Source organism: Drosophila albomicans, chromosome 3, assembly GCF_009650485.2.
Source record: "Drosophila albomicans strain 15112-1751.03 chromosome 3, ASM965048v2, whole genome shotgun sequence".
Classification (NCBI taxonomy): Eukaryota; Metazoa; Arthropoda; class Insecta; order Diptera; family Drosophilidae; genus Drosophila; species Drosophila albomicans.
The window spans coordinates 681,938-697,774 of record NC_047629.2 but is presented as its reverse complement, the minus strand read 5'-3'; the positions used below and the strand labels follow the sequence as shown (position 1 = coordinate 697,774).

At 39.7% G+C, this 15,837-nt stretch overlaps 3 protein-coding genes across 3 annotated transcripts; all 3 read left to right on the top strand.

Annotated features, from left to right (window-relative positions):
- The first annotated feature begins 2,305 nt into the window (after positions 1-2,305).
- LOC117569937 (Fanconi anemia group I protein) lies at positions 2,306-8,243 on the top strand. Its single transcript, XM_034251294.2, has 13 exons — positions 2,306-2,713; positions 2,771-3,225; positions 3,285-3,520; positions 3,786-3,895; positions 3,955-4,408; positions 4,470-4,558; positions 4,621-4,730; positions 4,877-5,142; positions 5,200-5,534; positions 5,598-5,935; positions 6,001-6,332; positions 6,398-7,169; positions 7,228-8,243. The coding sequence occupies exons 1-13, from the start codon at positions 2,618-2,620 to the stop codon at positions 7,823-7,825; spliced, it is 4,191 nt and encodes a 1,396-aa protein (XP_034107185.1). The 5' UTR covers positions 2,306-2,617; the 3' UTR covers positions 7,826-8,243.
- Positions 8,244-9,848: 1,605 nt separating this feature from the next.
- Positions 9,849-11,705, top strand: LOC117570701 (uncharacterized). The gene is made up of 4 exons (XM_034252504.2): positions 9,849-10,077; positions 10,474-10,711; positions 10,769-10,902; positions 10,970-11,705. The coding sequence occupies exons 1-4, from the start codon at positions 9,993-9,995 to the stop codon at positions 11,536-11,538; spliced, it is 1,026 nt and encodes a 341-aa protein (XP_034108395.1). The 5' UTR covers positions 9,849-9,992; the 3' UTR covers positions 11,539-11,705.
- A 2,713-nt stretch (positions 11,706-14,418) lies between these two features.
- On the top strand, positions 14,419-15,561 carry LOC117570702 (MORN repeat-containing protein 3). Its single transcript, XM_034252505.2, has 2 exons — positions 14,419-15,015; positions 15,072-15,561. Exons 1-2 carry the CDS (start codon positions 14,538-14,540, stop codon positions 15,479-15,481), a joined length of 888 nt encoding a protein of 295 aa, XP_034108396.1. The 5' UTR covers positions 14,419-14,537; the 3' UTR covers positions 15,482-15,561.
- The last annotated feature ends 276 nt before the right edge of the window (positions 15,562-15,837 follow it).

The window sequence follows — 15,837 nt, the reverse complement described above, 5'->3', positions numbered from 1 at the left end:
GCGGGTATCTCACAGTCGAGCACACTCGACTGTAACTTTCTTACTTGTTTTTTTGCTGAATTTGTGAATGTTTTTTTTCTTATTTAAGTTCAGCTATAATTTTAATAAATAAATAAAATTTATTGAATAGAAAACAAAAGTACGTTGGACTAGGATCATTAGGCGTGTCTTTATACAAGTTCAAAGCTTGTGAAGATAATAAGGTTTTCTCATGATACTTTTGGGATCATCCATTTTAATAATAATTTATTTTTTTTATTTACGTTCAATATGCTTGGGATCGGCTTCAAAGAAAGAAAAGTATACCCTGAAAATTTTTAAAATCTTTAATTTGAATTATAGTTTAATTGCAGTAATTACTTTCCAAATAGTGTTATAGCCTCTTTCCACCTCACTCAGTTTTTCTACGTTTTTTAAAGTCCCGTTTCGGGGTTTCCATCTGCACGAACCGAAAAATATGGGCAACGGTAAATTTCTCAATATGGCCGCTCTGAAATATCAGCTGTTCAAATGTAAACACGAGTTGGCGAACATTTCAAAAAACAGCACGCGCATTTGAAAATGGAAAATTGTATTAAATTGCAGAATTTTTATGTGGATTTTAACGAAGTGGAGGGAAAATTAGCGAAGTATAGAGTATAGGCCATTGCTGGCAGCAATGTAATATTTACATAAATACATTTACTTTTTAGCAACGGCGTGGGTGTTTATAGGAGCGCGATGTTCCTGGAAACAACGAATCATTTTTTGAAGATAATTTTCGAATTAATAGGGAGGAGTTTGGCATCCATGTGGAGCGCCTTTGTGGATTGGCCAAAAAAGGCACTACATTTCTCCTCCCATAACTCGAAAAATATAGCCTTGTGGATAACACTCCACGATATTGACGGCTTTCGAGTTTTTTGGCTCATCTAAAATATAAAAAATTTGCTTTAAAAAGCAAAATAAAATTTTTATTTTTCTATTTTCATACCTTGGCGCACTTTAATGTCAGCTGTTTTGTTAGTGGTGAGCTCTTTTTCGTTGTCATATCGATCAAAATATCGCATAATTACCCAAAAAGTGCGTTCGCTATTTCTACGTAGCTCGCGAACGTAGAAAAACCGACTTTTTTTTCTTATGGGTTTTTACATGGGGCGAACGTAACATTCGGCCTGAACGTGAAAAAACCAAAGAAAACCAAAGAAAACCGAGAGGTGGAAAGAGGCTATTAGTATTAATTTTAATTGTAGCTAACCTTTTTAAATAAATACATTTTTGAAATCCTAATTGATAAAATGGAATTAAACTGATTATTTGCTGAGTCTTTTTCATAGCAATTTATATTCTGTTCTTTATTTTTGTTTGAACATTTATTACCTTTGATTTGCATTCATTCTTGAATTCAAAGATACGAGCCAATTGTAGTTTAACATTCATTTTTACGGATAATAGCCTCTTTCCACCTCTCGGTTTTCTTTGGTTTTCTTTGGTTTTTTCACGTTCAGGCCGAATGTTACGTTCGCCCCATGTAAAAACCCATAAGAAAAAAAGTCGGTTTTTCTACGTTCGCGAGCTACGTAGAAATAGCGAACGCACTTTTTGGGTAATTATGCGATATTTTGATCGATATGACAACGAAAAAGAGCTCACCACTAACAAAACAGCTGACATTAAAGTGCGCCAAGGTATGAAAATAGAAAAATAAAAATTTTATTTTGCTTTTTAAAGCAAATTTTTTTATATTTTAGATGAGCCAAAAAACTCGAAAGCCGTCAATATCGTGGAGTGTTATCCACAAGGCTATATTTTTCGAGTTATGGGAGGAGAAATGTAGTGCCTTTTTTGGCCAATCCACAAAGGCGCTCCACATGGATGCCAAACTCCTCCCTATTAATTCGAAAATTATCTTCAAAAAATGATTCGTTGTTTCCAGGAACATCGCGCTCCTATAAACACCCACGCCGTTGCTAAAAAGTAAATGTATTTATGTAAATATTACATTGCTGCCAGCAATGGCCTATACTCTATACTTCGCTAATTTTCCCTCCACTTCGTTAAAATCCACATAAAAATTCTGCAATTTAATACAATTTTCCATTTTCAAATGCGCGTGCTGTTTTTTGAAATGTTCGCCAACTCGTGTTTACATTTGAACAGCTGATATTTCAGAGCGGCCATATTGAGAAATTTACCGTTGCCCATATTTTTCGGTTCGTGCAGATGGAAACCCCGAAACGGGACTTTAAAAAACGTAGAAAAACTGAGTGAGGTGGAAAGAGGCTATAAATGTCTTCATTGCGCTGTGAATGACACATTTTCTTAGAGATGGTTTTGTAAATATCGAATGACATTGCGCAGAAACACGTTCGGATTGAACGCTCAACATAAATTATGGTTAGCGGATGAAATCAAAATAAAAAATAATTATTTAATTGGTGGTCATTAACATTTGCAATTCATTTATAGTTGAATGTCGGAGTACCACTGATTTTAATCGATACAGGGCAGAAGACTATCGATAGCCAGCACCTTCCATCGCCAATCTGCAAATCAGCGCCAAAACTGCGGCGGAATTGTTTTTAAATTAAATTTAATTTTGGCCTTTTGTGAAAGTAATTAAAGGTTTCCTAACATCATGTCCGGCACCTTGGATGTTAGGGTTTGCAAGCTCGGTGAAAAGAATCAAGTAGATGAGCTGCGTGAGCTCATCAAGAAGACCACGATTAAGGAAGTAAGTAGCGTCAGATTCAAAGTAAGTCAGACATCATTTCATTAAGCAACCTTTTAGTTAACCACAGCACTGAAAGCACGGCTGCCGAGGAGTGATTGCATCAATTTTTGGAATTATCTTTTGTTGGCGTGTGATGTGAACAATGCGGAGACACGTGAGAAACGTTTTGCCTGCGTTCAATGCTTTCTGGAGGGATTGCGCACCATCGAAATGAGTTACAAGCTAAGCGTCGATTTGATTACACGTCTTCATCAAGATTTGCCCAGCTTTTCGTCGGACGAGTTAAACTGGATTCTGGAGCACTGCGTGGATGATATGCGAGCTGGAGACGCCAAATGTGTCGCCTGGAAGGATCTCCTGCCAGAGACTCTGCTTGTGCTCATTACCAAACCTCGTCTTGTCATCAATGGCATTGCTATGGCCGGCAACGAACTCCGAGATAGTACCGTGAGGAATCTCTGCACTATGCGTTGGCCTTCCTCCATCCTAACGCCTATTGCCGACATGTTTAGGTGACTGTCGCATTTCTAGTTGTGCCTCCAATCAACTAATTGTTTATCTTTTTTTGCAGCACTCTAAAGTTAAACAATGGGGAGCGTTTGACAGTTCTTAACAAGTTTTCAGGTGCTTTGCAGGACCTGTCGCCAATGGAGCTACCAGCTCTGTGCTACCAGCTCTTCTCCATGTGCCAAAGCGCTACTCAACTCATCATTCCATTGCTGGCATTGGAAAAGTACTTTTATCGCAACTACTACAAGCGCTTGTTTTCGGACATGTCTAGCAATTCCACAGATTTTGATAGTATTGGTATGCACTCGATTTACTTCTTATATCTGATATTTACTATATAGTGTATTGATAAGCCAAAAGAAAGTGTATATCACTGTATATTCATTTTTGCTAAATTTATAGGCAAGATTAATTTATTATCTGACAAAAAATATCTATATCAAGCTGGTTGTTCGTAACAGTTTTTAGGTATTTCTCAGATGGACAAATACTACTAATTTAAATACTACGGGCTTTGTAGTTATTTGAAAACAGGTCTAATATTGACTTTTAAACCTTATAGATAATTATTCGGATAAGGAGCTGCGCGAGGCGGAGGAGACAGTTCTGCATCATTTGAACTATTGTACCATGTATTTGCTGAACGAACAGCATATATCTATAATGCTCAGGGTAATACCCAACATTCAAAATATATTATATAAGCCATGCTACAGTTTCATTGATTTCAGAACTTTCTTTATATGCCCGATGTAATACTGACACCGTTTATGCTCAGCGCAATTATCTCGATGACGTCTGTGAATCGTGATCCTGAATCTGCAAGACCCTCAAGCTGCATTCTGCTTCCATTTCTACGCAACGTCATCAAACACAATGAGGATGAGCGTACACTGGCTGATCACTCTGTTTGGTGTCGCGATACACTACAACGTCAGCAAGTGGATTTGCATCAAGTGTTTACAGTACTAATCGATCAGAATAAGGACGGCAAGGATGTTATAACGCCCGGCTTGGTACATTTAGCATTTACCCTACTTAAAGCTCAGAACTCGCCAAAACTGAATACGCTAGCCATAACATTTCTGACCAAGTTTATACGAAGGCGGTTCATGTTTGGCCAGGGTATTATTAAACGTATTGCCGAATGGATGGTTGTAGATCAGGTGCAAAATCAGTTCTCGGGTAATTAACTTTCTTACAACTTATTTGCGAGCTCTAGTTAAAAACCATTTTTTTTTTGTAGAATGTCTTACAATGCTGAGTGTGGCCGACACTTACACTGTTTCTGAGTGCTTAGAAACTATTACAGATGTTATGGAAGATTTTCTTTGGGTAAGTCGCCTATTTTCATCTCTATATTTGGCATTTTAATATTATCTCACAATACATTTCAGCTGCCTGGTGAGCAATCCATGCGCATGATGAACTTTATATTGCCTTTACTCAAACTTTCGAATCGTGTTCGAGATGCTTTAATCGAAGTGCTTCGTAAAGCTATGACTAAGTAAGTGAACCCTAATTCTTTATCATTTTGAATATTTCTATTAAGATTTAAAAATAACTTGAAATTAATTAGTTTTGCGTTTAATAATTTTAAAACAGCTATCAAAAAGAGTTTCAAACTATTATTTAAAAGTTAAATTTATTTAGGGACCTTCGAATTCGTCGAATGGCGATCTTTGGCTTCTGTATGATTCTTAAGCAGCTGAACAATAGTAATTCTGTGCGTCCATCTCAGAATGCAAGTAGCTTCTGCACACAGCATAACATCTCTGGCTATTCAATGATGACACAAAGCTCATTAGGTAGTCGAAGCAATCCGCAGCGAAATTTCGATATGCTCACCTTAGAGATAATTGGCATTCTTCGCAGCTGCTTTGATCAACAATTGGAGATACGTCGTACACTCTACGAGAGTGAGTAGATAAGATTGTTAGTTTGAAATGCATTAATTCTATTATGCTCTTCTACAGATCTCCAACGAGCAGTTGAGCTTAATGCTAAGCTCGTTCCTCACGTACTTCAGTTTGTTGATTTTCACTTACGCAGCTTTTTTGACACTCCGCCCGCTGATCAGGTGGGGGACGATCTGGATACACGCTTCAACATCAACTATGAGCAGCTAATTGGTTCTAATGACGATTACGCAGAATTGAAGGATAATCTAGGCTGCCTTGTACAATTTGTTTCCTATTGCTTGGCAATTTTTGAACGTGTGCCTTCTGGCTGCGATGTGCGTGAAATGCGCAGACTATTGACGCTTTGCATCCAGAGATTGGTGGCCAACAGATTGTCATTAGAGGATACGGTAGGTTGCATTGAATCTAACTATTTGTGACAACTTAATTCATACTTGAAACTCTCGTTCAAGGTTGCGCCAGCTACACACTTGAAATGCGCCCGCATTCAACAAGAGTTGAACCTTATTGAGGGTTTAATTTCGCATTCACTACTCACTTCTAAGCCAAATAACGATGATATAAAACACGTTCTGCCTCTGTTCAAACAGCATCAAAAATTGCTAAAAGGTCTTCACGGCTTGGCAGACTCGTCGAAGAAATCTCAAAAACAGTCAAAATCAAATACGAATGACAGCAATTTAACTGTCAATGTCAGTGTGAGTACAGCTAAACTTAAAGATATCTGCAAGCATCCTGAGAATATTTGGGATCTTAATATACTGGAAAGGTTGCTCCATGTGCTACATGAGTAAGTTTTATAAACTTGTAGAGATAATATAAATTTTGTATGTCATTCAATGACTTCCATTTTAGCGATCTTGTGCCTTTTGCAACTGCTGAAAATACATCGCAATTGCGAAGCTACGAGCCTTTGGTTCGCTATGTGCTTGAGATTACTGCCCAGAAGGTAAAGGCCATACGTGAGGAGCCCGATTACAAACAGTTATCCTTTAGTAAGCGTACTTTAAAACTGCTAACCGATATCACCAAAGTGATCTATGAGAGATGCATTCGTCGTCTGCCTGATCTATGGCGAGATTTTGACCTGGAGAGCGCTGCTTTGGCAGCACACTGTTTTATGGAATGCATACGTACTGCTCATGAGACGTTTGCAAAACGCTTTAAAGAATTTGTGAAAGGTTTTGGTAAGAGTTAAATCAACTTTTCACCTTAATCAAAGAATTTTCATTAAGTTTAAATATATTTTCAGATATGGCCATTGTAAACAGAAGCAAAGAGGTGACATATGTGCTGCAGGGTGTGCTTGATCAGTTCATGAAGGAGGAAGACAGCAACGATAATCCTGCTGAAGCTCTCAGTACTGATAGAAATGGAGCCAAGTTACCTGTTTACCTAATGGAGTCGCTGGAAATTCTTTACGATCACATTGGATATGGCGAACGTGCGACAATTGATTCCTACACTTGGCTGCTTGAATTTTGTCAAAGTTGGGAGGTGCGAAATCCAGAAATGGGAATTGTGCATCGAGTATTATTTGCACAACGCCAGAAAACTCATTCAGGTTTATTCTTTGATGCTGTCGCCAGACAATTGGGTCACGTTTTGGGGAATCAGAATGATGATAATGTGAACCAAGAATCAGATTTGGGACTTAAAACTCTGGATATGAACACAACAGCAAGTTGTCTGCAGTATATTTATGCAGTAGTGCAGAAGCAGCTAGAGGATGTGGATTATTTTATTAACAAGGCCAACAATCTAAAATATAAATGTAACATTGTGCCAGAGACCGATCGAGTCTACTATCGAGGCAATCTAGAGACATTAGAAGGTTCTATCTGCACGCAGTTGATTTTGATTACGCGCACAGTGTTAGAACTTACAAATGTGTGCATACCACTCGGAAGTCACATGGATGGATTAATGAAGCTTCTAATACAACTGTACACGTGCCTCAAGAATCTGGCCAGACACTACCTGGTTGGCTACTCGGCAGACTCAAGCAATGGCATGAGTAACAAGTAAGTTAGACTAGCATGATTTCCAGCTTTTACCGATTGTCTGAACTTTTTCCTTTAGGTTTGAGCAGCTTCTACGAAATGTAGGTAAGCCATTGCCGGCAAACATCTATCAGTTGATATCTTATGTGGAGTACAATATTCTGGACGATCACTCAAAGGAGCCGGCAGCAAAGCGCAAACCGCAAGTAGAGCGTGCCAAAGTGCTCCGCGAAACACGTCTCATACCCAAGGTGATATTGGCCATTGAGAACTTTAACAAGCACATCATATTGCTGTCGAAGAAGGCCAAGACAAATGACCGCCTGGCAAACTATCTGCATTTTGGTGCAGTGCGTGACTTTAACATCAAGTCGGGTGATTTGAAAGCAGTTATCGAACGCACCTATTCGCACAGCAGTCAGATTGAGGTGTCTGATAGTAATTTGGAAAATGTGGAGGACGACGAAGATCAGGAGGAGGAACAACAAGAACCCGCCAGCGAAGATGAGCACGACAGCAACGTTGAAGAGTCAGCTGAGGTTGAGGAGGAGCAGCCACCGCCTCCAAAAAAGCAACAGGAAACCACTCGCAAAGCTCTGCGAAGACGACGCGTTCCCAACGAAGATGCGGAGGAGTCGCAACCTAAACGTAGGCGTGGACGGCCCACAAAGAAATAAGAGCGGCCTCTGTGCTCAATCATTGTGAGGATGTTGGATGGTGGATGTATGGTGGATTGGGGGCACTTTTAAGAGCAATAGCAACGCATGTGCCTGTATCATCAACATCGTCGTCATTCGTTGCTAAATCCATTTAAGTTTTTAACTTGTGTTTTTATGTACTTTTGCGCAAATTTGATGCCCGCACGCAATAGAGAAACTGCGTTCCACCTTGCCACCTTTCGCAGCTCACATGGCGAGTGGCCGACCCATCATTTTATTGCACTTGAAAACTTAATTAGGCCAAAATGCGGTGTGAACGCCTATATATATTTTTTTTTTTCAGCTCTGTATCAAGCTGTGCGAGATTTTTATTACATGCATCAAATGTAATTTGTTACCAAATTTGATGTGTTTCTATCTTCTTCAAAACGGCATAAATAAAAGAAAACTTCTACGAGGGGTTGGGGTAGTTGTTAAGTGGAGTGGGCAGGGTTGAAACCGCTGTTCCTGATGGCCTGCCAACGGTTTGCTTTTTCTTCGTTTTTTGGTTTTGCAGCAGAGAGCCATCATTTAAATTCGTGGCAGGTCTTATGGCCAGGTAACTTTTGAGTTTTGCCTCACATCAAACTGAAATCTACCGGATATTAAAGGGCCACATTTAAGGAAACTGTTTGGTAGGGGGATTAGTTTCTTGGATTGTTGGTTAGTATGCTGCTGCGAAATTTCAACCCTAATCTCGCGTTAGCAAAAACTCGGGCAAGCATTGGGTGTCAAGGGTCAGCGCGCTTGAATGGTGCGCCAAGAGGCGCGAGAGTTTTGGAGATGGCTGGCTTTGTTTAATTGTGGTTGCAATTTGCACAAATGTGGTATTCGCAATTTTTTTCATCGAATAAAATGTCGTTTTTATTTGATTTGTCTAAAAATAGTGAATAATAAGAAAATTTGAGTTACATTCAATGTATTAAATTTGCTCAATCACTTGGATTTTAATTGTTATGAACGGTACAGAAAACTAGGGCCGTATTGTTCGAAATATTTTCAATAGAAATTGTATAAGTGTAGATAGTGTTTCATTAATTTTATTTCAGATAAAAGAACTAATTGTGCATATAAACAGTTATAATAAATCGGCCAAAAATAACATGAGAATAAAGCATTAGAATATTTAACATGTATTTATTTTTATCCTCGATGTGCTTTTTATTATTCTTGATTTGTTTTCATTGTTTTATTTCTTAGTTTGTTGCTGTTTATAGGTGACCTTAATAAATAAATTGAAAAATATAACACAAATTATTAGTACAATAGAAGGTTGCTGAACTCTAACGACTTCAAATATATTCTTACTATTTCCACTATGAACAATATTAACAACCTTTAAACTGTTTTTATTTCAATTAAAGTGTATATTTTAAGCTCCAAATTGTCACTCGATTGCGTCATCACGAGAATTCCCCACACTTGCATCATTTATATTTGCTTCGTTAGCAAAGTAGAAATTTGCATTAAGGAAGCACATAAATATTTTGTGGTTCTTATTTTGCTTTTGTTTTTTGTTTATTCTTTTGATATTTTCCTGCATTTCTAACAAGTTTAGCGCCACGGCAAGTGTTTGATTTTCAATTGCGAGAAAGTATCCAGAAGTGGGTTTTTGTTGCATAGAGCAAAACTGTGTGCTGGGATAGGGGAGGTGTCTAAATTTATTATTCAAATTTCCTCAGTTGATTTGCTTGCATTTATTATTAAACATTACAGACGCGATTCAAGCTTTGTTTTAATTCACTTAAAACTACATAAATTTTACTTTACATGCAAGCCGCGCTAGCGCGAGCGCGACTCACGTGCCTCAGGGCCAGCTATGAGCTTCATTTCCAATAGATACGAAGATACAAATGTATCTACGGCCGTCCGAATGCTCGTAAAAGCGACGAAAAGCGTTGTCGCTGCGAGTAGCGATCCAACAGTTTAGCTCACGATGAGACATTTAATTCAATCAAAAGACCAGCGGGCGACTTGACGAATCTTTAGTCGATCACTCGAGCGCAACGACAACGGTTCACATTCCGGCGTTTCCGTTCCAAAACGCACTTCTCGTCTATATTTAGTAGTAGTAGAGCGTTAGTTCAGTTAATCACGCTCCTCGAATTTAATTCATACGAGTGCCCGGGGTGAATGCAATTTTAAGATGTTTTCGAAACGCTGCTGCAAAATGTTGCAACTGTTGCTGTTGCTGCTGCTGTCAATGTGCCACTGGAGCAGCGCCAAATTGCGTAAGTATTTGATAATAAGGAAATCCACCAACTGAAGGTCGATCGCATCAGTTTGCCGTTCATCAATCAATCAATCGCTTAGACAAGTTTCAATCACTACACTTAAAGGGCCGCTGACCTGAGCCAACTTAAAACGAATCCAAAAAAATAAGTGCAATAACAACAATAGCTGAACGATTACAGCTGTTGCGCATATTAATTATGCTCACCGAGACATCGAAGGTTGATTTAAAAATAAACAAGTAAACACCACAACATGAGCACTTTTAAGAATTGCAAACGCAGCAACATGAACTGAAGCTATTGAATGCCACACGTTCTTTGCTTGAGGTCAAGGTGTGGCTAACCCATTTCGTATGTACTGACTTCCCTATTGCTTCTGCTTCCCATTTAAAGCGTCCAGCATAACACCCTGCGCACGTGACGATCCGCAGCTGGAGCGTTGCATTATAAATGCCGTCTACCAGGTGAGACCGCTGCTGGTGCATGGCGACTTGGGAGATGGCTATCGAACACCGCCGCTGGAGCCGCTGCAGCTGGACAACATTGAGCTGGGAAGCAGCAGTCAGTTCCAGGCCGTATTCATGGATCTGTACGCCCGCGGAGGCAGCAACTTTACCATCGATCGTATTATGTAGGTAGCTGTTGAGTTTACAGTTTGACCAGCACTACATGATATTCTTATCGACAGCGCCCAGCCAGAGGATATCTCGTATGATCTGTGGATAACTTTGCCACGCATTGTATTCAGCGGAAAGTATTTTATGCGTCTTAATCTGCTGCTGCTAGATATTCAGGGCAAGGGCACAATGCGTGGATACTGTGGTTAGTCTTGGTGTTATTTTAAAACACGTTTCGTATTTTAACTGTTGTGTGATCTTTTTGCTTATAGAGAGCGCCAAGGCAGCCGTTAAGATGCGTGGCACTCGCTACTTGCGCAATGGATTGGAGTACGTCAAGTTCACCAAGATGACTATGCGCATCCAGTTCAAGGACTTTAAGTTGCAGCTGGATAATCTATTCAATGGCAATGGAGTTCTGGGTGAAGCGGGCAATGCGCTAATCAATGACAATCAGGATCTCTATTTGAATGAGATTGTGCCAGGCCTGGAGCGTGGACTCTCAAAGAAGTTTCTGGATGTTGCCAACGAGATTTTGGCCACAGCCACATTTGATGAAATGTTTCCGCCTAGCCGCACTATCGTTAATCCCATTTCCTTTCCAAATCATGCATCCGGCTCTGGCTCTGGCTCTGGCACAGTGGGTCCCAACATATTTGAAACACCACTCGCCTCTCGTAATCCCACTGGCGGCATCTTGGATCAATTGCCACCTAGAAGCAGCAGTCATAGCCATAACCAGAGGCCCAAACAACCAGTGAACAATCCAGCGGGCGGCATTTTTGGCGAGTCGTTGCCAGGGGGAGGCATCATTGACCCCAGGCTAAACTTGGGCAGTTAAGATGTAAACACATTGTTTTTGAATTTATTGAGGTCTCTGCTTAATGTCATTTTCTATGTAATTTCACAACAAAATTATGCGGCATTCTTTTTCGCGCAGGAGGAAGTGAAAATCCTTTTGAATTAAAAGAAAATGGAAGCTAAAACAGACTTGCAATAAAATTATTGTTATACAGTTAACATTTGATATTGTAAAGGGATATTGTTGGAAAGTTAGTTGGGTGGAATCATTAATTATATTCTCGCGCCTTAATGGATCGAACTACTTAAGTAGTTTGAAAGCAGCCGAGTCTGAAGCTGGTCCTTTGCCACCTGACTACTCTGGGTACAGTTGCCTTCTCATCCGAGCGCTAATTTGCCTAAGAGCGCTTAATGTCTTACTCCATTTGCTTGCTTTTGAGCTGAGGAGCTTGGCAAACTTTTTAATCCACCACAAGCTCAGGACAGTTTTGCATATTAAGCGCAAAGTTTGGGACTGCAAAACAGCACCAGGGGGACACTTTAAGGGCAGACAAACAAGCACACACACACAGTAACACCTCTGCATTTTACACCTGTTCGATGTGGCACAGGACACGTGCCCCACGTTGCTGGCGCTGCTGCTGCTTCTCCTTTCTCTTCGGAGCCTGTGATTAATCACCGGCAACGACAAAGATGAATTTACAAAGATTTCGTGTGGTGAAAAGTTTTTACTTTCGCCTGGACAGTTAATTGTGTTAGATGTAGATGGACTTCTAGCTCGGACTTGGACTTGGTAACAACAGTAAAAAAAAAAATAAAAAGTGTTGGGCGTCGCTAATTAAATTCATGCGTAGCAGCTGTCGGAAGAGGAAAGAGGACCAAAGTGAAAAAAAAAACGAAAGAAGCATTATCGACTTTTAGGCGCTGAATATTTCAAATGAAAATGTTTTTGATGTAAACACAAGGACAGCATCAGCATCAGCAGCATCAACAGCATCGTCAGTTGCCACGACCTCCTTGTCCTTGCGATCTAAAAGGAAACCCTTGGCAACATCTTTGACCAATCCCATTGGCAATGGCGAATGGCGAACACTGCGCTGCTCGCTGGCAAAGTGTCGCCGACATTAATTTCATTTATTAATTTTTAACTACGCCCGCGCACGAAAATAAAAGCAACTTGATAAATGGGAGACCCGAAATCTTTCGCGTGGCACATTTTGTTTTCCTTTGTGCCATTTCCCCTCGATTTTCTTTTCTCTTTTCTTTATTTTTTGGCAGGCGCTTCCTTTTTCCTTTCGCTTTTTTTCATTTTTGGACAGCATTTTCTTGCTTCGGCTTGCTTTGTTGCTGTTGCTGTTGTTAATTTTTTTTAATTCTTTGCTTTTCACTTGAAAGGCGCTTGAAACGTGAAGATGCGCCGCGGTCCGCTAATGTCCTTTCTTTTATCATTAAGTAGACAGCGTGGGTGACTTGGGGTTGTTGCTGTTTCTACTGCCGTTTTGTGGGCGTGGTAAAGCTGCCATCGTACCCATTGTCCTGGGGATGGAACCGAAAAACCCAAGGACCAAGCTCATGCTCAGGTATTTGCGGCCATTAGTGAAAAAAGGACGCGCTGTCGGCTTAAAGTTCTAAGGTTGCGACGATGGAACAAAGTGGATAACGATAAGAAGGGAAAATATCATAAACAAAAAACGTCAGTGAGTATGATGTACTTTCATAAATAAACCAAAGCAATAAACATCCGTTGCGATCATGATTGGTATTTTAATAATTGATGAAAATACTGGCAAAACAATTAAAATTAACAAGTAAGAAAGCTACAGTCGAGTGTACTCGACTGTGAGATATCCGCTACCCATTTTGAATAAAAGCAATATATTTTGCGGTATTATTCTCAAAATATACCGAATATACTGCAAAAATACTAAAAATATACCAAATGGTATATGTGGTATATCGATATAGTACCGCATTCAAAATATACCATAGACAGCACAATATACCAGATTGTCAGTCAAAGCAACTCAGACCCCCAGTAAGAAGGGGTTTTTGCCCATACAAAAGTATTTCTTTAATAACTTCGACAATTTTTATCTGATCGCAATCAAATTTTCAGGAATCATAACTACTATAGTTATTATTATATATACCAAAATTCACAACCTTAGCTTTAAAATTACGCTTGTTATTCGATTTTTTTGATTTGCAGGGGCGGAAGTGGGCGTGGCAAAAATTTGAAACAAACTTGATCTGCGTGCAAACATAACAAATGCTGTCGAAAATTATAGCTCTATCTCTTATAGTCTCTGAGATCTAGGTGTTCATACGGACGGACGGACAGACACACAGACGGACAGACACACAGACGGACATGGCTAGATCGTCTCGGCTGTTGACGCTGATCAAGAATATATATACTTTATAGGGTCGGAGATGCCTCCTTCTACCTGTTACATACATTTCCTGTCGGCACAAAGTTATAATACCCTTCTACCCTATGGGTAGCGGGTATAAAAATATATGTGATTTAACAAATGCGTAACCAGAAATACACAAGAAAAATAATATGAAATTCTACAATTACAGGCATGTAAGGAATATGTGGAGGCATTGAAACCACAATAATGAAGTTCAAGTAAAGTATTGTTAAATTTCTATATTTGTTTTAAAGGTTTGCGATAATTTCTCCCCATTTGAACAATAATAAATAAATGACAAAAACCGGCTGGAGCTATCGTTTATCATTGCAAATATAGTATGTATGTTTTAATGATAATACCGTACTGTTTTAATTTTATTTGAAAATAGTGGCAGGCATCTCAAATTCGATCACACTCTACTGCAGTTATGTCACTTGTCTAGACTATCAAAGTAAACATAGATTTAACCCTTGAATTATTCTCTCAAAACCAAGTGCTCTATTATAATTTGTGTATCCATACTTCAGAGATGGAAAATATATTAATATTAGCTGGGGATACAATTTTAGTTTCGTTCACTAATATTTATTAAATATTACACTATTTTGAAATACTTACAATGAGCGGTTGTGTAAAGCGTTACTTTTGTCCAAATAAGCCCATTAAGACTTCAGGATGTCGTTCTACTTTCTACTATCCCAACGGAGGCTCCTATTCAGGCTACTGGCTGAACAACAAGAATCATGGTTGGGGAGTCAAGGTGACTGCAGAACGTCAATCAAGTGACTTTGCGGGAAAGAAAGAACCTGATGGGCAGCTAATCTATAAGGGCTTATGGAATCACGGGAAACGTGATGGTTGTGGATCGATGATACGTAAGCGCGGGACGGATTTGCAGACGATCTACACAGGAAAATGGATGGATGATATGAAGCACGGTATGGGCAAGCATTTCTATCCGGATGGTTGTGTTTACTTTGGGGAATGGGAGAGGAATCGTCGTCATGGCTTGGGCATACAGTGGCATGCAGATGGCAGCATCTATCTGGGTGAGTGGGAGACTGGCTTCAAGCATGGACTGGGAGTACTGTTCTACGGTGAGTATAGCATTGGAAATGATTGACATCAGTAATAATTATCCAAATAAACTCAGCCAATGGCAATCGCTACGAGGGACACTTTGCCCGTGGCTTTAAGAATGGCGAAGGCGTCTTCTATCATATGCACACTGGACAGATTCAGAAGGGAATGTGGCAGAATGATAATGCACGTGTTTCGCTTATGCAAGATGCCCCACAAATTAGACGTAACGATGCTGTCACGCCCCTTCCCATTCCTCGCAATTGTCTGAGGTACCCCAACCAAATCATACGCGATCTCTTTAAACGATTTAGGCCACACGGTGATAAACCACATCGTCGCTTTAATGATATGGTTAGCCTTGAGTTCATACACCGACAGCGACAATTTGCATCCTTTGAGGAACGTTTTTCAAGTCCATCTGGCATAGATATATATCCTAACTCCGGTTTTGTTTGCACCTGTGATTGCAAAGTGTATTGAAAATCACTTTTAAATTGTACGTTTGTTGTGTGAAAAAGTCCAGTAAACCTTAAAAGCTTAGCTAAAAAATTGAAAAGAAATCTCTGGATGTCCTTTAACTAGATGCTGTCAACGACACTAAGGTCCTTCGCAGTTATTCGGGTTAGCCGCAAATGTAGAAGCCGTACAATGGGCCAAGCATAATAATAAATGCAAAAAGGATGAGGGATGTGTGAAGTGCGGACACCTGGTTTGGTCAGCCATCGATTCAATTTAACCTGCTTTTGTCAGTTGTAAATCATTTCACATGCAAATGTTGGCCGAGTTCTTGTTGCCCTTGGGACGCCATTAAATTGTGAACTTCTTCAACAGCATAA

Excerpts from the sequence above, each read along its gene's own strand:
- LOC117570702 (XM_034252505.2), top strand. The coding sequence starts at position 14,538 with ATGAGCGGTTGTGTAAAGCGTTACTTTTGTCCAAATAAGCCCATTAAG. Across the intron at positions 15,016-15,071 it reads ACTGGGAGTACTGTTCTACG|CCAATGGCAATCGCTACGAG; the intron begins GTGAGTATAGCA and ends AAATAAACTCAG.
- LOC117569937 (XM_034251294.2), top strand. The coding sequence starts at position 2,618 with ATGTCCGGCACCTTGGATGTTAGGGTTTGCAAGCTCGGTGAAAAGAAT. Across the intron at positions 3,896-3,954 it reads ATATATCTATAATGCTCAGG|AACTTTCTTTATATGCCCGA; the intron begins GTAATACCCAAC and ends CATTGATTTCAG. Across the intron at positions 5,535-5,597 it reads GATTGTCATTAGAGGATACG|GTTGCGCCAGCTACACACTT; the intron begins GTAGGTTGCATT and ends CTCTCGTTCAAG.
- LOC117570701 (XM_034252504.2), top strand. The coding sequence starts at position 9,993 with ATGTTTTCGAAACGCTGCTGCAAAATGTTGCAACTGTTGCTGTTGCTG. Across the intron at positions 10,078-10,473 it reads CTGGAGCAGCGCCAAATTGC|CGTCCAGCATAACACCCTGC; the intron begins GTAAGTATTTGA and ends TCCCATTTAAAG. Across the intron at positions 10,712-10,768 it reads TTTACCATCGATCGTATTAT|CGCCCAGCCAGAGGATATCT; the intron begins GTAGGTAGCTGT and ends TCTTATCGACAG.